The sequence below is a fragment of the Cryphonectria parasitica genome, assembly GCF_011745365.1.
Source record: "Cryphonectria parasitica EP155 unplaced genomic scaffold M406scaffold_3, whole genome shotgun sequence".
Taxonomy (NCBI): Eukaryota; Fungi; Ascomycota; class Sordariomycetes; order Diaporthales; family Cryphonectriaceae; genus Cryphonectria; species Cryphonectria parasitica.
In genome coordinates, this window is record NW_024468911.1 from 4726293 (window position 1) to 4751855 (window position 25563).

Genomic DNA, 25563 nt, shown 5'->3' on the forward strand with positions numbered 1-25563 from the left:
CCTTTTGCAGGTGCTTGCTTGTTGGGCTGCTGTTTGCCCTTGCCACCCTTGCCCTTCTTGTCAGGCAGGTTCCACTCGTCGTCCATGGTGGCCTCCTCAGGTGCCTTGCTGGCCAGATCCTCTGCTGGTTCTGCACCGGGGGCATCCTCGCCCTGGACAAAGTCTTCTGTCAGGCCCTTCTTCTTCCTCTTTTCCTTATTCTTGCGCATGATGGCCATCAGGCCACCTGCTGCGGGCTCATCATCACCGGGCGCTGCAGCATCACCACCAGCAGCAGCTTCAGTACCCTCAGCAGTGGCCTCGCCGGCTGGTGCAATGCTCTCGCCCAGCTCAGCCTCCCAGTCATCCTGGGCCTTCTTGTTACCCTTCTTCTTAGGCGGCATCTTGTCAGGCAGGTCTTGTCGTTTCTTGATGAGAGAGGGGTTTTGAATGGGGGGAGGAGGGGAGGGAGTGATTGTAGACAAGGTGCTGCCTGGGGGGTGAACAATGGCAGAATTATTATGGATTGTGCAAGGTCTAACCTGCCGGGCCACCAGAGGTGCGAAAGTGCTGCTGCTTTGCTACTTTCTGGATTGTGTGGGGTAATTTTTTTTGGGAGTGGAGTGGAGTGGCAAGGCCAGGGTAGGGTGATCTTGTGCTTGACCGGTATGGATCGCACCAGTGGTGCTGGTCAGTCAGTGGTCAGCGGTTGGTGGCCAGTGGGCGGATAGGTATAGGATGTAGTGGGGCCCAGGACACACAGCAGTGACAGCACCGTGCTCACAGCGCCATGACGCTGCTATCCTCAAGCCTGTCAGGCTGAGTCACCCACTCCCTAACTAATTACTTAACCCAACCATGCTTTTATATGGCAATTTGAAGATGGCAACTGAAGAGGTGAGAAACTTCATACAATTGTGCGCTAAACCATAGAAGATTTACTGTCCTGTTACAGATACCAGTCTGGCAGCGCAACCAGCAGAAATATAGTATGTCGTTGTATATCTCCCTCGGATGAGCATTGCACACAGATCATGTTGATTTGTCAATGCCAGTGTGAATACTGTTTGACGTAGGATCATCCGTACACATGGGCAGATAGATGGGTTTTATGATCCATAGTTAAGTAAGTATCTTATCAGGCCAGCCCTGAGCAGAACAGCAGCAGGAAGGAGCGAGTAAAAGGACTGGCAGTGTTGACAGGGGAGGGGATCAAATCTCCGCAGGCCCAGCTGGTACTAGAGCACTTTTCCATCAGCATCATTATCGACCTCAACAACAATTTCCCCCTTCATCGTTTCCTGGATGATGACTTCCATCTTCACAAGCTAATGTATCATTCTTCCTATACAGCTCAAATTCTCTGTATCTACCTGTATTGTTCATAAGTATGATCATAAAATAGCAAGGCATAACTCATAATTCTCATAACTCACCCCAGGAGACCTTTTTGTTTTTATTCCCCTTCTCTCTCCAAATCAGTCCCCATTTTCAAATACCAAAGACTTTCACCAAAATCCTCTTGAAATTATGCATGTAGACCACCTGCCTAGAAGATCACCTCCCTCTTCCCGTCGAAGCAAGCCCTCCAGGGTCCAAAGGCTCTCCCTCACCCTCCTCCCCGTCCTCCTCGTCCTCATCCTGTGCCTCCTCATCATCTTCAAACGGGACCCTGACAAAGGTCTCGCGAGAGAGTGGGCTCCGACCTCTTCCGCTCCTCCTGCTCCTCGGATCTCCTCCGGTCGATGGCGGCATGAGGAGGCTCTGCTGGCCATCCCTCCTCTCCCTCTCAGCACTACTACCACCAGCAGAACTAGGCGGACTCGCCCCTCCCCCTTCGACCTCGAACCCGAACTCGGCCCTCGTCGGTGTCGTCCCGCCCATCCCCAGCGCATTCACCGGCGTACCAGGCAATGTCTCGGCGTACCCAGCCTCCTGCATCGCCACAGTCTCCATATCCGAGCTCGAGTCCGCGGTTCGAAGGAGGTTGTCATCGTACGTCCTACCTTGCTGCTGCCGCTGCTGCGTCGTTTGGTGTCTCGGCCTCGGCCTCGTTGTCTGTGCCCGCGTTGTCATGTATGTGCTAACCTGGTTCGCGTGTGCCATCTCGTATTTGCGCCTGTCCTCCTCGCTCATGAAAGGCAGCTCCTCGCTGCCCACCTGCGCAGGCGCCCCGCTTGGCATGTACACGGGCGAGCTCGGCTCATCCCTATACGGCGCCATCACTGGTGTGTAGCCCTTTGCACGTGCGTACGTGCCTTGTGTGTTGGTTGACCTCATCGTGCTCTCTTCGTCCGAGTCGCGCCACAGCCTGTCAACTCCACTGTCCTTCTTCAACGGCGCCAGGGGAACTCCCTCTTCCTCCTCGTCCGTCCTCCTCCTCCTGGCCTGGCCACGCTGCTGCTGCTGGAGCTGCAGCTCATCACCACCACCCGTAACCGTCGAGGAAAAGTCCCCGCTGCCGCTCGAGTCACCCGCTGGGTCGAGGTACCTATAAAACCCGCCCGCTGTCCTCTGCGGCGCGGCGAACAGTCCCTCGACCTGCGGCGGCGGCTGCAGCACGCTTCGCTGGCGACCCAGGCCGTCTCGCCTGCTGCCCCTACTCTTGCGTCTGCTGGCACGCCGGAAACCACCGCCAGGTCCTCCCACCAAAGGATGGCCAGTCTGTTGGGTCTGGATCTGGGCCTGTTGGGCCTGGTCACTGTCGACGTCCATGTCGCCACCAACCTTTACGGCGTGTTCCTCCCTCTGCGCAATGACGGCGGGAATAAACGTCTCGGGCACAACATTCAGATCATCACCCGTCTGCTCAGCATGCTCGATGGCTTCCTGGACAGTCGTGTTCTTGTCCGCAGCCCCAGCATCTGCCCTAGGCCCGCCCCAGGTCCTTTGCCCCGCTGTGAAGATGCCATAGACCATGTAGTACCAGTTCAGGAACGGGTTGAGCACGAACATCATGGGATACAGCCAGATCTTATACCTGCGCAGCTTGGCGCCAAAGTAGATCATCATGAGCCAGTTGAGGCCGAGCGAGATGGCGATGAAGCCCACGGGCAGGTCGTTGATGGACTTCTCCGTCGACAGCAGGGCGAGCACCATGATAAAGAAGAGCAAGGCCGTCGTGCGGATCGTGTTCTGAAAGAAGCGGTAGGCGACCAGCACGGGATACCGCCGCCACAACCGCCAGTCGGTCAGCATGCAGGCCTCGTTGGTGATGAAGCCCAGGAACCAGCGCCTCCTCTGCTTGACCAAGGACTTATACGTCTGCACCGCCTCGGTCTTGCAAAACGCAGACGTGCACATCTGGATCTGGTAGCGCTTCTTGGCCCCGATCATGAACAGGTGCGTCAGGTAGCGGTCCTCGCCCAGGTGGTCCTTGGCGAAATCAAAGAGATCTTCGCACGTCTCGGCCTTGTCGGCGAAATAGTACTTGGCCATGCGCCGGAACGCGCTGAAGCGCAACATGGTCAGCGCACCGGGGAGGCAGGTGACAGACCCGCACCCGGACTCGACGGTGCGCTCAAACAGCTGACCGTGGATGTACTCCATGTCCTGCAGCAGGGTGAGGATGCTGTGCTTCTTTGTCGTCGAGGTGATGACGCCCGTCATGGCCAGCATGTTGCGCCTATTGCCCGGGGAGAACTCCATGTCGTAGAGGAAGTTCTGCAGGCACACGCGGTCCAGGATGCAGTCTGAGTCGATGAAGAGGATGAAGAGGTTGTCGTTGCGCTTCAGGTACTCGTTGTACACCCGGTCGATGAGCTTGAAGGTCGCCTTCTGACAGTTCCGCTTGCCGCCGTGGGGGAACCGCGAGACTGTGATGCGCGCGTCCTTGTAGGCGACATCAATGCTCTTTGGGTACGACTCGAGGGTCAAGGGGACCCCGAGCCTCTCGATGCAGTTGAGGTACAGCTCGTCCTCCTGGTCGCCGTCAAAGGACAAAAACACGTGGATACAGGACGGCGGATAGTCGGACTCGACCACCGAGTTGACGGCTGTGATGAGCACATCGAGGTCTTCCTTATAACAAGGCATGACGATGACAACCTTGGGCGCCGAGTCCTCATCCAGGAGCTGCTTGATCCGCTTAGTCCGCCCAAGCTGGTGCGTGACCAGGTAATACACGCAGAACAGCCACGGGATGGTCAGCAGGCCGGCAAAGGACCAAAATGCAAACCACATCAGGACTGATACCATCTCGTCGGGCCAGTACCTGACGATCTGGCTGGGCAGGGGGAGTGTCACGACCATGATCGGTAAGAAGATGACCCTGTCACAAAGGAGCGAGAGGAAACCTCTGATCAGCTGCTGGATAATGAAGCAAGCAACTTTGGCAAAGAGAGGGGGAGAGAGAGACAAGAAAAAAGAAAGAAAGAGGGAAAAGAGTTCCTGAGACGTACCTGAGAAGTAGGAAGCCGACGGATATGAGTACCGCCAAGATGTTGACTGTCCAGTGTTCAGATTTCCTAAACACCTTCCACAGGCAGTACATGAACGCGCCGATCCATAGGAACCATTCCAGAAGAGCTGCCAGCATCACCAGACCGACAATGGCAGTGTAGACTATCTAATATTTCATACAGACAGTCAATTGTTTTGCCGCCAGGTGCTCCCCCCGGGCGGCCGGGGGGGGGGGGGTCGGGAACTGCATATATTGTAAGAGAATAGAGGGAGAACTCACATCTTTGACAGCCCAATGCACAGCCATCTTGACGACCGTAACGAGCACAACGCTCTGAGCCCAACCAGGAGCAAGCGTTATGTGCTGGCACAAACGGGCAGAGAGATAGGGAAGAGCAGAGGGTGCAACCCTTAGTGATGCCTGGAGCAGATCATGAAGACACGGGGAAAAACAAAATCGTTTAGAGCAGCCAGGTACAGAAAATGAAGCGGCGGCACATGCAACGGGAGGGCATGTCTCTGGAAAAATCCCACGCCCAACAATGAATCAGGAGAGATGTATGTAATACGCCGGGCAGTTGGTCGGCTGCCGTTCCAAAAGTGTGGCTTCGCTGTTCGGCTGCTTGCAGGAGACCCCAGGGAGGGGGGCGTTCACTGAGATATGCTGTCGTAGCCCTTCGAGCCTGTCTAGCAAGGAAACGTTCGTGCTTCTTCTTCTTCTTCTTTTAAGGTCTGAAGCCCCCAAAACTTTAAGAGCCAAGGCAATTGGGATGGAATGGGATTGGATGGTGACCACGGTGAATAGCGAAAGTTTGCTGGTGAGTTGGCGTGGAGGTGCAAGTCACCTCACCGACAATCCTTGTGTGTGGATGTGTGAGGAAATTCAGACAAAAAGGTTGTCAAGAGCGCACTGCACCACGGCCTCTGTCCAGAGAGAAAGTGAAGGCGATATTTTTTTTAATTTTTTTTTTTGCCCCTGCCGGGTGGGCGCTGTCTCAGAAGCAAAATGCCGAGGATGCGAACGAAGGAGAAAAATGAAGGAAAAAATAATGAAAAAGAAAAAAAAAAAGTGATATTGCGGCGGTTGGATGTCTCAGACTTTTTGGTCAGTTTTGCGTATGGAATAAATAAACTTCAAAAACCTACAAGCACCCAACTAAGGTGAAGTGATAAATTAAGTTAGAACAAAGTATGTCGTGGGCGTCTAAACAATTTCAACAGACATCTGAATCATCACATGATCTTTCTCTCTTTTTCTCCTCTTTTTTTCTTTCTTTTTCCGTTGCTCTCTATTCTGTCGTTACCTGGGGGCGTTTTAAGCCGTTACTAGTAAGTGAGAAAAAGGAAGAAAGCCCGAAGTGAGTGGGAAAAACAAGAACAGCAACGCAGGGAACAAAATCGGTCGTACTGGGGCTGCTCCGACCCGAGCCCCCGAAAGGGGGTCTGACCAAACCCCAGCAGAAGATAAAACTTGGAAGGAGGGAATAGAGAGAGAGAGAGAGAGTAGTAGTAAAAAGAGTCTCGGGGCGGCGGCGGCTACGAGTGTCTCGAAGGATTCTCGTGGTACAGAATCGAGACGGCCTTGGTTGTAGTGGATGGGTGTGAGCTGCACCTCGGTGGGGTGGGCCCCCCCCGCCCAACCTCGTGTTGCCCAAAAACCGGGCGGCACACCAACACAGCAGCAAGCAGCAGCAGCAAATCAAGGGCTATACTGTTAGCTGCAAAGAAGCGCCCCCTGCTGCAACTTTTGTCGCCCTGGGATTACTCACTGGCGCTGGTCACTGCAGATCTGATCCCACTTTTTGAGAGGTATCTTTAACTCCAGAGAATAAAAGAAAGAAAAAAAAATAAAAAATAGGATCGCCCAACACTGAACTCAGTTTGGAACACAGCGTTCCACAGCCAGCGTGGGCGCGCGCGGCAGTGATGATTATGGGGGTGGTCAGCACCAAAGAGAGATCCAGAGCCGATTACCCGATGTGATTACTTTCAACCTCGAGGGAATGTCAATCGTCACTTCTGAGATGCGGTGCAGCCAAGGAAGGGGGCACAAGGCTCACTCCTGAGTTGATCTTTTTTGAGCATGATGAGAAATAAGAGGAAATTGACTCAAGTCATGGTTGTACAAAGACACATTCCCACCGCCTACGAAAATAAGTTTCGGGTTCAACAAATAGTCAAGTCTTGTTCAACATTCCCCCAGTGGAAGCACGGAAGTAGAAACAAGATGTCGACCAAGAGAACCAAAAAAAAAAAAAAGAGGCACACAAGAAGATCGGACGAAAATCGCAACTGTCGTATTGCCCTCCCCTTCCTCCCACGTGTACATTTCTGTGCCAGCCAGGACTCTTTAAATCCCTCCCGATCCGTTCCACGACGACAAGTTAGAGCCCAGCACGTCGCCGATGCTTTGATCCCGTGTTACCACAGCTTAGTCTCTCTTCAATGAGCGAGACTTGGAGAAGGTACCAATGCCCGTCAACAAGGGGACTGCTTTCCACACAAGGGCTCTGGTATTAGTAGGAGGGGGAAGGGGGGGGGGGGAGAAAGCAACGTAACCCCAATGCACAACCTAGGCACACATGGGAGAAACCGTCCACATGGGTAGTAGTGCTAAGCCTTATGCATCACCATGCAAGCCAAGCCATGTCTGGGCGCTGCTGGTTCTTCTAGTTTTCTGCAGGACGGGAAGAATGGACCGCAGCGTGGCAGTCAGGGATTGCTGTGTGTATCTTGGCGTACGTCCGTGTGCGTGTGTGTCTGTGTGTGTGTGTGTGTGTGAGAGAGAGAGAGATCGCGATGCGGAGGCTGACTAGGCACGCTGGCAGTCATGAATTAAGTCATCTTGGAAGGTGTAATACCTTCGCGATGACTGATATCCTCCTGCTGGGGGTCATCCGTCCTCACGAAGCCATATCTCACGAAAAACACTGACCTTTGGCCGGCAATGCTGATCGGCTTGGGGCAGCTGGCTAGGCTGGCCAGCGGTGACCAGGGAGGATCACGACATGTAGGCGTAACTCCGCAGATATTGGTTCAGGTCACACAGCCTATACATCTCTGCACTCTGATGCTGTCCCGATCTGTGAAGGATGCGAGAGGCGGCTAAGAAGGCCCATGTTGACTGGAGTCAAATATGCAGAGAACATTGAACGGAAATGAGTGTCAAAGGATTGGTTCAGATTCTTGCACTACCTCTCTACCTGCCTCGGTCATCCCCACGGGAGTTGAGCGTCAGGGACCTGACGCCACACCCCGAAGCAACACCGGCAGTGGAATTCCAAAATCAGTCGTCGAGAAGAAATGTCAAAACCATACCGCTGTGCCATGCTTTCACACAGTGCCAGTGGCGTGAAGAGAACGGGGTCCTAACTATCTCCCATCGATGTTCCCCATACAAGACCTCAGAGTCTTGTCCGGACTCAGTCTCTCACCCCTTTCTTGCCACCAAGTGCCAGCGTTCAAAGGAGTTCAGCGTACTGCATGTGACGTCTGTGCGGACTGCACAACGGAAACCTGCATGCACTGGACGATCTCGGCATGACTAAACCTGGAGCGAGGATGCTTGCGAGCCTTGGGTGCATGTTCTGTCCAGAGCGTGCTCTGCGATTGGACTGAACAGTATCCTCCGTCCGATTCTTGACGCCGTCGTACTTACTCCGTTAGGGCAGAGCCGCACGCACGGCTTGGTGGTTTATGCTGTTCCGATGGCGGCTTGGGAACGCGGTTGACGCAATGACGGGCATCGCGCAGCTGAAAAAGGAAGCTGAACACAGAGGTGCTAGCCAGAGGTTTTCTCAATCATTACGGCGGATCGACCAAATTGTGGTCACTCTCATATCAAGTCCTATAGTAGATGCCGTAGCCCTTGTATGTTAGCCAAACGTTCTCGTCCATGTGCGGCTGTCGGGAAACAACAGCCCGAGAGAAAAAAATTTCATCGCGATTGATAGCCTGGGTTTTGTCGAGGGCGACGGAGGAATCGTGCATGTGGACGCGACATGACAAGGTCGCTCATGTTTCCTTGTGAGTTGGTATCCACACTCAGATAATCCTGTCTTCGCTCTGGTCCTGACAGTCGTTTTGGCAACCGTCGACCCTCAACACTGCCAGGAATATCGCCGGACTTGTTTGCATGTGATGAAGTCTCGTACCACTCAAAGTCTTCAAACTGAAGTTTTCTCCCACGTTGAGCCTGGCCTTTGTTGGGCTTTTCGAGCCGGTGATTGTGATGGTGTGATATGGGCTTGCTCTCGTGATCTACGTAATGATAGTTGATTAGATCTTGTAGTGCATCGATATTGCCCAAGTGTAGAACGCTCACCGTCTGGCTCATCATTTTCGCGTAGATCCAGGTTCAGAACAAGGTTTTTGATCCTCTGCTGCTCCTCACGCTCCGCCTGTTGCTGGTTTCTCATAGCAACCGCAAATTGGGAGTCGGTCGGGAGTTCGAGCGTCCGAGTCTGCAGTTCGTTAGATATCTTTTCCATACAACCAAGAGATCAAAAATTAGATACTCACCTGCTGCTTGTTGCCCTTCTTGGTAAGCACTGAGAAAGCCATCTTGGGAGTCGGGGCCTCGACACTGCCATCAGCTTGATCGGCTGTTGCGACGGGCTCACGTGGTCTCGATCGAACGGGCAGCGCGACATCGAATACGGTACGGCGCTCGAGTTTCCGGGACTCCAGGCTTTCGGACATCATCTTGGCGTACTCCCGCTCAAACTCGGCGTCCAGCTCTGGGTCGAACTCTTCTTCTTGCCGAGTGACAATAATAGCCTCGTCATCTGATTCCCCTGATGAGGATTGCCGCTCATCGTCCTCGCCGTCATCATCGGCGCCTTCTCCATCGTCAGATGCACCGCTATCATCAGCATCACCATCGGCGTCGGCATCCGCCAATTCGTCCTCGGTCGAGGGCCCGCTTGGCTCATCGTCTTGATCTTCAGCCTCCGGCTCGTCCAGGCCGGCAGCTTTTCTGTCCTGAGCGAGCACCAGTTGGAATGCCTTGCTGGCCTCCTCAAGGTTAGACGCGAGTTTCCACTGAGGCCTAGTACCTGTATAGACATCGTGGACAAGGAACTCAATGTCCATCGGCAAAGGATTCTTGGTGAAGATGTAGTACTGGTCATAATGTTAGCTACGACGAGTCCGCTCAGTATCGTACTGAATGCGGCACTGACCTGGAAGAACGAAAGAAAGTAGTCGAGCTTCTTGCCTGCAGCCCCCTTGTTGAAATAAACACCAGAGGCCTCGAGAATGAAGTAGATGAGGCGGATACGGAAGAAATCGTCAGGCAGGTCAAAGGGGTTCAGACGCCCTGGAGCTGGCGGGCCCCCATGGCCGAACGTCATGATCTTGTACATGACATCAAAGATAACAGCATGCTCCACGAGTCGGTAGTTGTAGATCTCGGCCAGGTACTTGACCTCCGCAATGCGACGTTGGTTGTTCTTGAAATCGTTTTGCTCTAGACCAACGCATATCGACTCGATGACATTGTCAATCACCCGGACGACGAATTCTGTTCGATATCTGTAGAGGTGCGCCAACAAGGACGCGAGCAGGTGGATCGTGCTGTACTTGACCTTCCCGGGCTTGGAGAATGCTTTCTCGAGAACCTGTCGAACCTAGAGGCTGTTTGTTAACACAATACCTTTGCGAGTGGTCGGTTCATACGTACCTCTGCCTCTTCCCAGTGCATCCTACGAATCTGCCTCGCGATCTTATCAAGAGTACGTTTAGATAGGTCAACGTAGAGTAGCTTCCTCACAAACAGCTCCAGAGGCGTCCGTTCCTTCTGCTGAATGGCAGGCCTCTCAGGTGGGTCGACATAGTAGATGGCGTTCTCAATAAGCATCCGCTCGGCCGGTCCGATATGTTGCACAGATTTCTTCCGCTGGAGAGTATCCATAAACGAGCTCATCCGCGGGGCGGTCTCAGGGTTGCGAAGGAGATAGCGGCCACAATTTTCCAGTAGGTCGCAGATGATCTGGATGTTCATCTTGGAGAAGTCATCCAGACAAACCTTGAGACAGTGGAACACGGTGTAATCAGGGACGTTTCCAAACTTTGTCAACTCAGCAAGATAGCGAATGTTTGCGATCCGGACCTGAGCGAGGAACTCTTTGCTCTTGCGAGCCTGGAGGCTGCGGAACTCTGCATCCAAGTACTCGATGACGCCTTTCGGAATATCGGGCATATATTGCCCAAGAGTAGCAATCAGCCTAGCCCAGGATGGCAGCAGATCGCCGCGATTCTTGGGCACGTCCGTGAGAGCTTTGATCAGGCGGTTTCGGGACGCTTTGGAGTTGAGGAAGCAGAAGTCTATGGCGGTCTGGTCGATGATCTCCTTGTGAGTGAGTTCTGGGAGACGCAAGATGATGGCATCGACCTGGGCACCGATGGTCTTGTTTGCAATCGCAGTCGACTGGTCGTCCAAGGAAGTATCGACAGGCTTCGAGACCTCGCCGTTCTCTGCAGGCTCAGTCTTTTTGCCGACCGGCTCATCATTGTCCACTTTCTTTTTCTTGCCGTCCTCCAGGAGGATTCCCGGTACTTTGCCCTTCAGGTCGGCTAGATTTTCGTAGAAACGGCGTTCCTCTTCGTCCTGCCAGATACCAGCCCCATCGCCCTGTCCTCGCAGGTATTCGCCTGCCTTGACAATACCAATCGATCCGTTGGTCGTTGCGTTCGAGCCATCGCCGTCCTTGAGCTCCGGCATATCAAGTCCCAAAGCGTCGGCCAGAATCTGCGCGTTGGCGACCAGCCGCTCTTGGGCCTTGCACTGCTTCTCGAAATTTGCCTGGCGGTCTTCGAATACCTCTCCGGACTTGACATACGCCTCCGCATTCCGACGAGACTGGCTGAAGATGGCTTTTTGATCGCGAACAAGATGCGCCTTGACGTCCTCAAAGTAACGCTTCAGGATGTTTCTGAAGCGCTCCTGTATTTCGGAGGCAATCAGAGAGGGGTCATCGGTGGGCGCATCGCCTTCCTCTTGCTCTGCAGAGCCTTCAGCAGACTTGCCCGCGCCCTCGTCGTCTATGGCACGTCGGCCCTCGGTACCAGCGGCCCTTCCAACCCCCAAGATGTCCCAGCTAAAGGTCTTGACAAATGTGACAAGCAGGGGGAGGTTGGCATGGTCGCGATCGTGACCCAACAGATCCTTCAAGACCTCCAATGGGAAGGGCTCGGCACCGCCACCCTTGCTGCTACGGGTCTTGAGCTCCGGGGCCTTGGTAGAGGCTGCTTTGACGGTATCATCAGGGATCACATCTTCGAGAGTCCGAAGGGCACCGACCAGCCACAACTCGGTAATGACGCGCAGAAGGGCCTTCTGCCGGATGGGCCGCTGTTTCTCCTCCTTCTCACGAACATCGGGCGGCAGGCTTTTGAGATAGCTCTTGTCCAGAGTGGCAATGCCCCGGCCCAGCTGCCAGCCAAGCTGCATGGTGAACTCCTCCGGGCCGAAGCGCTGGTGCAGAGCACTGACGATCTCCACTCCGGCCTCGACATCTCCTCCGGTGGCCTTGAGCTTGGTGAGACCCTCGTAACAAGCGGAAATGATCTCGGACAAGTATCTGTGCAGGCTAAGGGTTCGGATCTCCTGGATGAAGGTGGGCAGAGTCGCGGCGGTGACGGCTGTGCGCAGTCGCTTGATAAATGCAGTGTGCTTGGCCAATTTCGAGTCGAGAGACTTGCTGACTTGGAAAAGATCTACGCCATGCCAGCCCCCCAAAAGATATCAGCGACCAGTGCAGCAGCACGCCAGAAACGGATGATGGCGAGGTACTCACCAGTCTCGCCGGCCCATGCGCGCTCGTTCAAAGAGCGCAATTCACCTGTTGTTCCGCCCAATGGTTAGCTCACGTTGTATTCTTTTTTTCTTTCTTTTCTTTCGCGTCGACCTCCCAGTCCTGCTTTCCTTTCTCGCTGGGTTTCGGGGCTCCTCACGTTTTCTAGCGCGATCCATGGTTGATGGACCGCGGTGCGGTATTTGTAGTGGGTGTAAAAAGATCTTTGCGAAGGGCTACATTCGTAAGATGAAATCGTGGGCCAGTCTAACTAAGGGTTAGACAGCCCAGAGCATTGGAAGCGACAGTCGGCGTCAACTTCGGTAGGCATTGGGGAGACCAAGGCGACCAAGAGAGCCTTGTCACAAAGGCACCCTCAGGCTGACTGGAATTGCGGTTGTTTCTTCGAGGCTTTGATTCGCAGGGAGGATGGAGGGGATGGGGTGTCGGTGTTTGGGAGGAGGGAAAAGAAGTTGGACGGTTGCCGCAGTTCGGTGCACAACTGACTGCCGGCGCGGAAGAGGTCGTTGCCAGTGTGGCTTGCTGATGGGAACCCAAGAGATTGGAGTCGAAGGAGAAATATTCAACCAAGTCGGGAGTCAGGATTGAGAACCTGTCGTTGTCGGCAGCAGGATGCACGTGGAGAGAAACCTTGCAGGTGATGACGGGTGCTCGCGCGCACTCTTTCCCCAGGACAGGCGCTATTGGAGAATCTTCAAAGTGCTGAAGCAGCAGGCGGCATTGGGGTCCGGTGCAGGGAGTCTTGGTTGGTTGGATTGCTGCTGTTGGAGGCGACCTAGCTCCTCTTGTAGTGGGGGTAAGCTTGGTAGCTACAGCTACCTTGGTACATGCAGCCATGCCCTATAGTATTGTGAAGTAATGACTGGCTTGACTGACACACTGACTGATCTTGACTGCTTTGTCCCAGCTTCACAAAGGCAGATTCGTCACAACCCAAGTCTTCATTAGCTGCAGATTTTCAGCGTGAACAAACCCCCCAATCTCCGTTGCCTTCAGAATCAGTAATTACTTATTGTGTTCTTCTCAATGGTGACAGCTGCAGCTGTACGCTTCCGTTCTTTATCCGCGTGCTTTTCCTCTTCTTTTTCGGTGTTGATTTGCTAGAAAGGAAGTACCCTGACTTTGATAGAGCGAATTCAATCCTCGTACATACATATGGGACATCGAATCTTAGACTGACTACCTCGTCTGCGTGCCCTGATACTGAATGAAATTCTTCTCTCTGTCTGTCCTGATCAGCGGTAGGGGGGGGGGGGGGCTTTTCTATATCGGTAGCATCTAGCCAAGAGGCAACTGCGTGTGACAATGATGAAAAGGAAGACACAAAGAATCAAAGGCTTGAATTTGCACAGTACGTAATAGGAGGCCTGATCGAATGCATCGTTGCACTTCAGTACTTCTCATCTTACAAGATGTGTCCCGTCATTCATTCCTGTTCGCCAATCTTCCATGCCGAGAAGAGAAAAGTAAGAAAAAACTAAGGAAAAAATCAAAAAGAAGTTCAAGATCAGGGAACAACCAGAAGCCACAACCTTGCTGCCATTAATTTTGTCCGAAGCGCCCGTCGACAGACATGGATATGCCAAAATAAGGGAAGACCACAGGGTGTCATCAGCAGGAGATGTGGCCAACAAGTAAAAAAAGAAGAAAGAAAGAAAAAAGAGAAAGGAACAGGTAAATCATCCCTTGCCGTCATGTTGCAGCCGAACTGAGGATGCCAGATCAGAACACCAAGAAAGCCCCAGTCTTGTCTGACGGTCTAGATGGAAATCGCCCCCGCTATGCAGAATGTGAACGTCGTAAAGCTGTCGTGAACTTGAAAGTCGTAAAGGCCATTTGTAGTAGAATGCTATGCATGAATTGAAAGTCATGATTCCCGCTCCTCCAAGTCGCGGCATGTCATCGTTCAGCACCACCGACTGTCCTGTGAAAAGCTCACCTCGCCCGGACTCCACGTCAATAGTAGGGGCCTAGGTGGCTATAGTAGGGGTTTGCAGGCGGCACCCGTCCATAAGAGCGCCTCCGCTCCGGCTCCATGGGTCCTGGCGTCCGGCGATCGGCCCTGGACGGTGCGAAGCTGGGCGGTGTCCTCCTGCCGGGCAGTCCTCTTTCCATGTGGCCAGACGCTATCGTCGGAACGCCGTCGCCGCCCAGCCTACGTTTCGGCATCGGCTGTCGGCTGCCACCGAGCGCGGAGAGTGGAGGGTCACGAACACCAGGCTCGTCGTCGGCAGGAAGAGTGAATTCGACTGTAGGGCACCAGTTAGTTCAGCACGAAACCCCCCCAAGGGAAAATAACAAGGCAGATCGCTAAACGGACCCAGACTGTAGAAATACTGTAAGACCTCAGGGTACCGCTGGACAGAGGTCTGCCAGTCCTCGTCAATGCCGAGCTTCAACGCCTGCTGAGCGGCGTTGAGCTCTTCCGGGTGCGGCGGTGCGTGGTAGTAAGTTGCAGCATGATGGGTGATGCGGTCGATGTGGGCGGTATGGGCTTCCTTGCGCCTGTCGGTCAGCAGGCGGAAGTATTCGAGAATATAGTCTTGTGCGTGAGCCCTGACCCAACTCCTGCAAGAAGCATTCACGTCAGCTCGTCCCGTGATGATGAGGACCTCGTAGATGCCACTGCATCATGCCAGATGGAGGAAGAGAGGTCGCATCGCCGAAGCTCAGATAAGAGGTAAAACGAAGAGCAGCCTTACCGGATTTCGTTATAGATGTTCTGCATCATCCGTGCTTCGGCTTGACGAATGGCTGTCTCGAGGCCTTTTGCCTCGCAGTCACACGCCATTGTTGCAGGAGCGTGGCATATTGCACAGTCAGGGTCCATCTTGACCGAAACCTTCTTCGTCACGAGCAGTTGGTGGTGGTAATCCCTGATAGGAAACATGGTTCAGCAGGCGGTATCCGCAGAAGGAAAGCAAAGAGAATGGATGAGAAGAGAGAACGAGAAAAGGACAGCAAGAGCGAAGGCGAGAGTAAGAACAAGATGATAAGGACAAGGCCGAAAGGAATAGATTCATGAGACTGCTCTGAAGTCGGACAAACAAAATCAATTTGCAATTGTACAGAGATAATTAAAGGTAGACACAACTAAGACAACAACTCCAGCAAACTTATTCCTCTCCTCATTACATCTCAAAAAGGAGGGCATGAAGAAGAAGAAGGCGGCCAAACGGTGTAGTGACCGGGGCTGCTGGATATGAAGGGGCCTCAGAGAAGAGGGCGAGATGGAGGAGGATGGATTCAGGGACGCAGATGGGGAGGGAGAGATAGCAGATGACATTGGAGAGACGGATGGGGAGGGATATGTGGTTGACCACTTGGCGGGCCGTCAGGAGACAGAAGGGCGGCGCGGTAAGAAGGGTAAGGAGAGTGGAAATCGAATCGATCTCCAAAGTCAATGCAAGCTGCGGGAGGTGCAGCAACATCGACCTAAAGATGCAGACACTGGATGATGGGAGACAGACTACCACCCTCCATGCTTTGGTGGCGGCGTGGGTTGTAGTCAATTGACGTGTTTATCCCACGACATGATCCGTGCTTGTGAAGGGGGGGAAAGGGCCCAACTGGTGGTATTGGTATGTGGATCGTGAGGTGAGTGGTCGGAACGCATTGGGGAGTCTGCAAGACGACAGGTGATGCCTCCACCTCGAAAGAGGGCCTTGCAGAAGAGAATTCCCCCGGCCCTGCTTCGCATGCAGATCTCGCTGAAGAACCGAAACAGCTGAGGACTTTTTGAAATACAAGAAAATACGTACAGACGCGAGGCAATTGAGTTTATCGCGGTTGTGGAGGCTGTGCTGTTGTGCTGCTGCTGCTGCTGCTGCTGCGACGAAGGGCAGAAACCAGGTAGCAGCAGTGAGGGATGTGTGATGAGGTGGACGACCGGGAGTTGTGTGAGAAGTCTAGAGGAGGTTTTAATTCTTGCCCTCTGGGGCGCTCGGGCTCTGGACTACCCACATTAGCCTTGGGGAAACTTGTGTCGTGGCTCGAATGCGGATGAGATGTGTCGCGACCTTATGCAGCATCCAGGTTCCATGCTGCATATAACCAATAGAAAGAGGATCTCCTTCTTGGATCTTTGGGCACCGAGCGGGTCCAACGGTCTTCAGAGGAGACTGGCCACCGAGGGCGTTGCTTCTGCGACTTCTCCCAGTCCCGCCTGCATCACGGGGGCATGAATATCACCCTATCTTTTCCGCGCCCGGTTGACAAGACAGCCTGAGCCTGCATGGCAATTTTTTATCAGAGAGGCACGTACTCAAACAAACCAGGAGTATTCGGCGTGCTTAAAGTCCTCTTGTCCATCCCGATGTGGCCGGTCCTGGGCAAACGACGAGCCGACCCTGAGGTTTAGACCCTTGACGGGCGAGAACAGAGATTAAGTTTCTGTGTGTGTGTGTGTGTGTGTGTGTGAGAATGAACTGCTCGGCAATACCCGATACGAACAAAAAGCCAAACCATCAATTCTTCCAGAGAACATGATCCTTTGGCGGCATTCTCATTTTCTTGTTAGGTGCTCGATACACTCTCGCTGAGACACTGCCCTGTTGGACAACAGCAGCACACCGCCAGATTCCGGCCGGGGCAAGGCTCCCAGGTAGATTGGTTTAGTGTGAGACAAACTATTAAGCTGACGGTGGGATAGCCTGTGTGGCCCGCAGCAGCTTGTGTTTCCCCAGATACATGGGAGAGGGGGGGAGAAGAGGGAGACCATGTTTGGATGGCGAGATGGGCTTATGTGGAGCGAGCGGCAAAGAGCCGCATGATGAGATGCAGAAAAGTCCGTGGCTGGTGAGAAGTGAAACACGCCCTAATCAGGAGCATCAAGCGAGGCGTCTTTGCTTTGAATGAGAAATATTGAGACCCTAAGAAACGCATTGGCTGGAGAGCGCATCTTGGAAATTAATCCAGTGTTCAAATGCGTTGAGGAAGCTTTATTCAGGCACTGTATTGAGGTATCTTAAGAGGGAAGGAGTCGACAGGGGAAGGAAACCCCGACAAGGATGGTGGACAGAGGCGAGGAGGGGACGATCCTCTCCCGTTCTCACACCCCTCGGGAGTGGGCGTATGTGGTTCTCTTATCTTATCGTAACGCCCAAATTTCTCCCCATACCTCATAGTTAAGAGTATCCAGCAACTCGATCAGCTAAACCACGACGACGTGCATGCATTTCAAGCAGCCAATCGCACTGCTAAAGGCCCATCATCTCAAGTGGAGATGGCACCTTGCTGTGCAGGAGGCTCACCAGCCTTTCTTCCTTTCCTCTACCCATCTCTCTTTCTCGCCAGGTTCCCAAAGACAAGCAGGGCCGTCAAGGTCAGACACCATGTAACGGAGACGGCGTCGGCAGAAACAACCTCTCCGTCGTCGACATCATCTAGGCTTGACCCCAGTCCTGACGACTACTATATCACCAACTTTGCCGACAAGGCCAAGCTGAGTTTATTTGCTGGTGCTGGTGGCAATGGCTGTATCAGTTTTGCCCGCGATGCCTACTTGCCGGATGGCCCACCGAACGGAGGCGACGGCGGCCATGGCGGCAACGTCTACATCCAGGCCGCCTATGGCGAGACGTCTCTTCACAAGCTAGCACGACGACAGTTCTTCAGGGCAACGAGAGGCACCAACGGTCAGGGCGGTACTAGGTCTGGGAGGCGAGGTGAAGATCTCATCATCACCGTGCCCGTGGGCACCGTTGTTCGTGAGATCAGCCGGGAGGATCCTGAAGCAGACGAAGAATTCCGCAGACGGGCAGCACGGTCGCGCAAATCCCTCGCCGCACCAGGAGATGGGCAGTCGGAAGAAACCTCGACAGCACAGTCATCATCCTCCTCGTCAGCAGAGGAGTCACAATACGACAACCCCGAAATCGAGAAGTGGGTGCTGTACCCAGGCATAGCCTCTTCCGAGAAGAAAAAAATCTGGATTCCCGACCTCCCCAGACGCGAGAAGCTCTTTGCTCAACCACCTGCACCTATCCAGCTTGATCTGTCCAGACCCACACGGACCCCTATTCTGCTCGCAGCAGGTGCCCTGGGCGGGCTCGGAAACCCCCACTTTGTTTCCAGGGAAGTACCAAGACCGCTGTACGCGACCAAGGGGGACAAGGCCGTCTCGATGAAGATCGAGCTGGAGCTGAAGCTTCTCGCGGACGTCGGGCTCGTGGGCCTCCCCAACGCGGGAAAAAGCACACTCGTGCGAGCCCTGACCAACAGTCGCGCGCGGGTAGGCGCTTGGGCTTTCACGACTCTGCAGCCCAACATTGGCACCGTTGTGCTTGACAACAACCGTGGCAGGCCCATCGTCACGAGCTATCACCGGCAGGACCCGGATGAAACCTGGGAGGGGGATGTGGACGTAAGGCAGCGCAAGAGGTTTACCATCGCAGACATTCCTGGTCTGATTGAGGGTGCTCACCTCGACAAAGGTCTGGGAATTGCGTTCCTTCGTCATGTAGAGAGGGCCGGCGTGCTGGCTTTCGTGATTGACCTGAACGCCGGGAATGCGGTCGCGGCACTCAAGTCGCTGTGGAATGAAGTCGGCCTCTATGCACAGATGCGAGAGGAGCAGGAGCTGGACCGCGAACGCGAAGCGAGGATTGAATATGACCTCAAAGCAGGGCTTGATGGACCAAACTTTGGTCAAGAATGGCCGATTCACTCCGAGTATCCGTCCGCGCCGGAAAACCAAAGGGGTCTTCACATTGCAGCGAAGCCGTGGTTTGTCATCGCCACAAAGGGTGACCTGCCGGGCGCGAAGGAGAACTTCAAGGAGCTCCGAGAGTACTTGACCAAGGTGACCAACGGCGACGCGCCGCATCCCAGCGGGATTGAGAAGGCATGGATCAAGGACTGTGCGGCTATACCAGTCAGCGCTATCAAAGGACAGGGCGTGGACAGGATCATTCACTGGACCGTGGGACTGCTGGACGACTAGCTCCGTCAAATCTATTGGAGACTGCAGCTTGCCATGATTCTAGCAAAGTGCTGTTCGAGATAATGAGATTGGATTCCTGCCACCATAAGAACATGAAAACTCTGACATTGCATCATGAAACGTTCCAGGGCAGACGAGTCCGGCCGCTCCCCTTCGCACACACACTCTCTCAATCGTCGAAACAACTTGACCCATATCTTCACTGCGTCTCGTCGAGCTCGGCCTCTCAAGAGGACCTCGGTGCACCACGGTCTTGGTGCGCAGTCCCTGCTGCTTCTGTGACTGCTCTCCTGAAGTCGGCGTCGCTCTTGTTCATTTCAAATTCCTCCATCTTGTCCTCATGCACTTTTCTTTTGCGAGTGAACTTCAGCATGGGTATCGAGCCGGCGATGATCCCCAAGCTGCACTCAATGACGGTCCACATGACGATCTTGCCTGTGCTGTACAGGTAGTTATCATCTGAACTGTATGCATCTGTGTACACGGTGCGCAACACCGACGCGACGGAAGCACTTATTTGCGCCACGTCAGTTGTCAGCTAACCGTCGAATCACAATCGGGCAAGCGTAAAATGGATTAAGGTTTTAAACTCACATGATACCGAAGCCTAGAGCCACACCCGTCATGATCTTCGACTTGACGGCCATCTCAGGACTCCACAGCAGGAGGGTCGAGATAGTGGCCATGGCCAGGTCCGACACAACGTCAAATGCATACCCTGTCTTTGCGAGGGCAACGAAGATGTCCGAGTCCATGCAGGTCCCATCACCAGTCCAGTTCGACTGAATGGGCCTGCACTTCGCTAGCAAGGTAATAACGCCTGCGATGCACAGCACGATGACGAGTGCAATGAGGCCCCAGACGATGTAGACGAATCGTCTTGTAGAAGGCACTCTAGGGGCTGTACAAATGGTAGAAGGGAAGATGATTCTTCAATTAATCTATCTCAAGGCACGCTTGCCAATTGCCTTCTATATAGAAGGCAATTAGCACTAGTCCCAACTGAGCTAGCGTACCTGGCGACTCACTGCCTTTCCATTGAATGGCCCAGGCCAGTGAGTCAGGGTGGCCACCCAGGCCTCATTCACCTAAGGCCCCTATGGCCACTGCCACAAGTGCCGGCCACGGAAAAACGTTCCTGCTGTCCTCAGCAGCTATCTAGGGGTCACGTGTCCACGTGTCAGTCTCGCGCTTCTTCGGAGGCCAGGAGAGGTCTCAGGGCCCTGTTTTCCATCCTTTTCAGGCTCAGGGAGGCCTCCAGACGCGTTGTCAGACGCGTCAATGTTGACAGCCGGGGAGGCTGTGCCCTTGGCAGGCCGACCTCGCTTCCTCCGTGCTGGCACGGCTTCTCCATCCTCATTGCCGTCAGGCAACAGTTTCTTGGAAGGCCGGCCGCGCTTTCTCTTCACGGGGTCAGCTGGGCTGTCTTTCACGAGGATTTCTGTAGCCTTGTCGGGGTGTGCGCGTTCGTATTCCTCGATGAGGCCAGGGCACTTAAGGCTTCTCAAATCCTTCCAGCGATCGTGCCGCGAGGACCATCCCTTCCATCGCACCAGATATCGCACTGTATTCTTGCCACCTCGTCGCTCGATCTTCTTGTCTACGATGCGATCGACTTCGTAGTAGTCCTCATCAGGTCCAATTGAGTCATCGCTGTCTTCGTTGTGCTCGATCGGGCCAGGCTCAGGTAGCTGGCGGTTGAAGGGGTCGTCGGTAGGCTTGTACCGACTCAGGTACTGAATGCTGACCACTGGGTGTACTTGAACGTCAGCATCACGGTCACCAGTTTTGAAGTCAAGTTCATAAGCCAAAGGTGACACTTTTCTGATGATCGTAAAAGGGCCTTCGCGAAGAGCCTGTGTCTTGTTGGCCTGGCGCAGCAGTGGCTTGTATGCCTTGCCAAGTTTTAGCCAGACTTTGTCGCCCTTCTCGTATTCTTCGTGTCGGTGTTTGGCATCGTACGTGCGTTTGTTGTCTGCTGCGACGATGTCCATAGCCAGTTGCGCGTCTTTTCGCAGGTGTTCACGCATAAAGCGTATCTCGGACAGTTGTTTGGTGATGTTGACTAATCGGTCGGACGGTGACTGGATCTTGAATCCGAACAGAAACTCGTGAGGGCTCGCGTCAATGGAGCGTTGGTGTGAGTTGTTCAGATTCCACTGCAAAGAGGGAATTAGGTCTATCCAAACCTCGTCAGGGTGTTCAGCAGCGTGGTATCTGATAGCCAGCTCGACATCCTGATTCTTTCGTTCAGCTGCTCCATCAGCCTGAGGGTGGTGTGCTGTAGTCATCTGTAGACGCGTGCCAAAGGCCTTCCATAGGCCCGTCCAGTAGTCTGAGGTGAACTTGGCGTCGCGGTCAGAGATAATCGCTCGAGGGCATGCCCAGTCGCTCAACAGCAGCTGTCTGCCCAGGACAGCTCCCCATTGCTTGGCTGAGTAGGTTGAGTGGCCTGGAATCAGTAGAGTCCTCTTGGAGGTCTTGCAAGTGACGGGCATCAGCGAGTTGTAGGCTTTGGAGCCTTTTACCTGCCACGGGGTGCCTGTTGATTCGACTGAGGGCAATCCAAGGATGAAGTCGAGGGAGATCGTATGCATAGGTTCAGAGGGGGCCTGAATCGGTTGGAGTAAACCTGCTGGCTTCTGGTTTTGCTTCTTCTGAGCGCCACACTCGTGGCAGTGATCGACATACTGTGAGACAAGCAGTCGCTTCTTCCTGAAGTGAAGACCATCCAACTCGGCCATCATGCGGTCTCTGCCAAAGTGGTGCTTATCGTCGTGTGCGTCGCGCAGAAGTTCCTGCACCAGAGGTCGTGGGACGACAAGGCGTTCTTTTCCATCATTGTCGTAGTTGTACAACAGTTGGTCCTTCAGGCGGAATGGGTGGCCGGGCTTAGAAGCAGAGACAATGTCCTCATTGTTTACCAAGGTAGGAGGCTTCTTTCCGGCTGAACCGACCTTTGTCAGGTCTGTGATGATGTTCCCATAGACTGTATCCTCCTTGTATCCTCGCCAGAAGCGCTGTCGCATATCCTCAGACATTTGTGCTTCCGACAAGACAAGGAAGACTGTGGGTAGATCATCAACTACCGTGTCGAGAGTGGCTGGTTCGTCGCTCCGTCGCGCCTCCGCATCTCCTGTTGCAGACAGCCTTGACAAGGCATCAGGGACATAGTTGAGCTTCCCAGCCAGGTGGTGAATGTCGAACTGGTACTGGCTGAGGTAGATGGAGGCGTTGACAAGACGTCGGTTAGCACGGTCTGTAGACGAGGTGTCAAGGCGCGTTTGGGTAACGATGCCACGCGTGGCGTCGTGATCTGTGAGGACAACTACAGGCTGCGCTTGGTTTGATTGAATCAGCTTGCGCAGGCGTTTCGTTGCCCAGACCAGACACGCAACCTCTTGCTCAGAGGGACCGTAGTTCATTTCAGCTTTCGTCAAGCAGCGGCTGAGGAACATTACTGGTTTGATAGCGTGCGAGGGGATCGGCTTGCCAGGTTGCCAGATATAGTCTTCCTTCAACTGAAAGACCATCACGCCAAATCCTCGTTGCAAGCATCCATCTACTTGGATAAACAGCTTCTGCAATGGTTCCATATGGTACAAGCGCATCTTTCTGCAGATAGTGTTCTGTAGGTCCTCGAAAGCTATCTTTTCAGCGTCTGTTGGCTCGTAGTATGTGCGACGTGTATAAGCTTGACGCTGCGACTTCTTCCCAGGTGTGATTTTTCCAAGCTTACGGCCTTCAGCCAGCAGCGCTGTCTTTCGCAGTTGAAGCGGTTCCACGAGCTGCGCGTAGTACGGGATCATCGTTCGTAGGAAACCGGTCGCGCCAAGGTAGGTTTCGAGGTCCTTGAGGTTTCTAGGGAAGGTCATCTTCCGAAAGGCCTCAGTGCGTTCCTTCGTGGTAGACAGGCCAAGCGCGTCGACATAGAAGCCAAGAAGTTCGACCGAGGGGAAACCGATGTGACTCTTTGTGGGAGAAATAGAGATTCCCTTCCTGTCGAAGATGTTCAGGGCGACGTCGAGGTGCTTCAGGTGGTCCTCAAACGAATCTGAGAAGATCACGATGTCGTCGATAAATGCCTTGACGAAGTGCCTGTGGTCACGAAGTAGCCTGTCCATATACCTCTGGGCGTGAGCTGGCGAGTTGCGGTAGCCCATCAGGGCCACTGTTGGTCGCTCAAGGCCACGGTGCGTGACCATGGTCTGACGGTCACGATACTCAGGGTGGACAGGGAACTGGTAAAAGAAAGCTGTGGCGTCGATAACCGTGATGTGCCGCTTACCGCGTATAGCCTCGATCACGTCTGACTGAAGAGGAAGGGGGTAATTATCAGGCACTGCCCACTTGTTGAGGGCCCTGAGATCTGCAACGATGCGGCCCTTTTCCTTCCCGTGTACTGTTCGCCAGACCACGAAGATCGGCAATGCGAACGGACAGACGTCGTCAGCGAACTCGAGGCGGCCAGCTTCGTGCATTTCTTCGTGCACCTGGTCGATGAACTTCTCGTCCTTGCGGGAAACAGGGTAGCGGGGACGATTCAGTTTTGCGTGTTGCCATCCTTCCATCAAGGGGATCTTCATCATCTGGTCCTCAGGCATGTCAAGAGGGCCTTTGTTTTCCCACACAGCAGGGTACTTTTCGACAATCCTCTTGAATTGTCGAGCTTTGACCGGGTCCTGTGAACAGATGCGAACGCCGTTATCAAGGACCATTGCTGGGGCTTCGTCTGGGGCTTTGATGCCCAGGGATCCCTTGATAATGGTCGAAGGTTTCCGTATGTCGAGGTCGTGGTCGTCGGACGGTAGTGCCTCGGTATCCGTCGAGAGGTCGATGCCATAGGCCATTCCCATATCGCCGAGGGAGTGACAAACAGCGTCGCTGTAAGGCGTAGAGGACAAGCTATCCCTTAGCAGGAAATCACCAATAGGACGTGTCTCTGTTTCTGCGCCCTTGGCTGTTGCGATGATCTCTGGCGTGAGGTCGAATTCTCCGTTCACTGCCACCTGACCAACAGGAACCTTCAATGAAGATGCGAATTGCACGCTGTGTGCACCTATCGCGTGGGTGTCGGCCGGCTGGTAGGTCGACGCCAGTCCTCCCAAGGCAGCTGCCACTGCCAGGGCCTTTACAGCGCCCTTGAAGGTAGCTTTGAACCATCCCGTGTCCTCACACTCGTGGATAGTTCCCATGCGGGTGCCTTTGGGGATCTTGACAGCTCCTTCCGTAGCGTTGTGCAGGGCTACTACAGGGGGTGAAGAAGCATCGACCTGCGCGTTCAGCGCGGTGCCGTGGGTCGATGTGAAAGAGAATGAGCGGCCTTTGGGCAGTTCAGCGTACCTCACAGCCACCTGAGCAGTCTCGCCAGGGCTGACAACATAGGCGTGGGCCATCCTCACCTTTCGCACCGTAGGTGAGAGGGCCTGACGCTGAACCTCGAAAGGCACCTGGAAGTTGCCTTGCCCTGGGTATGTGATAGCCTGGTCCTCGTAATTGATGATGGCCTTGCGGGCTTTGAGCCATCCGTTGCCGATAAGGGCTCCAGCGGGTAGGTCATCCACGATCCATGCCCCAGCACGCTGGCACAGCAGTCCAGGAGAGCCGTCGGCACGCCTGCCACAGGCGTAGAAGTCCCATTCAGCGTATTTGGACAGCGTGATCGTGCCCTTTCCCACACCCCCGATCTTTTGAGGCTTGTGAACCGAGACCTCAGCGGCAGGGAACTGACTGAGGAACTGTCGGTCCACCAAGTCGTGACCAGTGCCAGTGTCTTTGCAGAGGGTCATATCAGGTCCGGTGGGAGTAGCTCGTACGGTGATTTTCATGTGAGTGTAACCGCCGATAGGCTCGTTCGGCTGCTTTTCGGGCGTGGCTTCCGTGAGGATGTCTTCATCACGGTATTGGACCGGTGGTATGCTTGTCTCAGGCGAAGTAGTTCCAAAAGACATAGCGTGCTTCAGACGTCTCTTGACCTCTTTGAAGACGTTCGTCTTCTGGTCTCGATCCTGGCAAGCGCCCACGTGCTGGAACATCTGGCTTCGAGAATCAAACTCTCTGTCACAGAAGATACACGTGCGGTTGACTGGGTGGTCGACTTCGCGTAGGTTGTAGACGCGGCCTACAGGGCTAGGCGATCGAGAGTAGTATGACGAGGTTGGCGAGGGCGATCGTCCAGGACTATCGATCCAGTGTACCTGCCTATCGCCAGGCGAAGGTAGGTCGTCACTGTCGTCCTCAGAGGGCGTGTCTTCACCCTTGTCCTCGGTAACGTTGTAGGCTTTCTTTTTGTCGGAGGTCGCTGGGCGACTCCAGTCGCGTTTCTTGCGATCCTCAGACTTGCCATCCTTCCTGGACCGATCGTAATCACGGTCGCGGTTGCGATCCCGAGGCTTGTCGCGGTTGGAGTCCCGGTTTTGGTAT

At 54.1% G+C, this 25563-nt stretch overlaps 5 protein-coding genes across 5 annotated transcripts; 1 reads left to right on the plus strand and 4 right to left on the minus strand.

Annotated features, from left to right (window-relative positions):
• Window positions 1–1536: 1536 nt before the first annotated feature.
• M406DRAFT_338675 (family 2 glycosyltransferase) lies at window positions 1537–4687 on the minus strand (the record flags this gene model as incomplete). Its single annotated transcript, XM_040921371.1, has 4 exons — window positions 1537–2547; window positions 2707–4204; window positions 4380–4546; window positions 4661–4687. 4 exons carry the CDS (start codon window positions 4685–4687, stop codon window positions 1537–1539), a joined length of 2703 nt encoding a protein of 900 aa, XP_040779134.1.
• Window positions 4688–13876: 9189 nt separating this feature from the next.
• M406DRAFT_61742 (uncharacterized protein) lies at window positions 13877–14095 on the minus strand (the record flags this gene model as incomplete). Its single annotated transcript, XM_040924747.1, has 1 exon — window positions 13877–14095. One exon carries the CDS (start codon window positions 14093–14095, stop codon window positions 13877–13879), a length of 219 nt encoding a protein of 72 aa, XP_040778982.1.
• A 58-nt stretch (window positions 14096–14153) lies between these two features.
• Window positions 14154–15027, minus strand: M406DRAFT_253713 (uncharacterized protein; the record flags this gene model as incomplete). The annotated part of the gene is made up of 3 exons (XM_040916918.1): window positions 14154–14446; window positions 14518–14765; window positions 14900–15027. The coding sequence occupies 3 exons, from the start codon at window positions 15025–15027 to the stop codon at window positions 14154–14156; spliced, it is 669 nt and encodes a 222-aa protein (XP_040778983.1).
• A 2384-nt stretch (window positions 15028–17411) lies between these two features.
• Window positions 17412–19226, plus strand: M406DRAFT_275795 (GTP-binding protein Obg/CgtA). The gene has a single exon (XM_040918261.1). It carries the CDS (start codon window positions 17422–17424, stop codon window positions 19138–19140), a length of 1719 nt encoding a protein of 572 aa, XP_040778984.1. The 5' UTR covers window positions 17412–17421; the 3' UTR covers window positions 19141–19226.
• Window positions 19227–19366: 140 nt separating this feature from the next.
• M406DRAFT_70126 (uncharacterized protein) lies at window positions 19367–19895 on the minus strand (the record flags this gene model as incomplete). Its single annotated transcript, XM_040925317.1, has 2 exons — window positions 19367–19580; window positions 19735–19895. The coding sequence occupies 2 exons, from the start codon at window positions 19893–19895 to the stop codon at window positions 19367–19369; spliced, it is 375 nt and encodes a 124-aa protein (XP_040778985.1).
• Window positions 19896–25563: the final 5668 nt, after the last annotated feature.

What these genes read in the sequence shown, in the direction of transcription:
- M406DRAFT_275795 (XM_040918261.1), top strand. Translation starts at nt 17,422, where the DNA reads ATGGCACCTTGCTGTGCAGGAGGCTCACCAGCCTTTCTTCCTTTCCTC.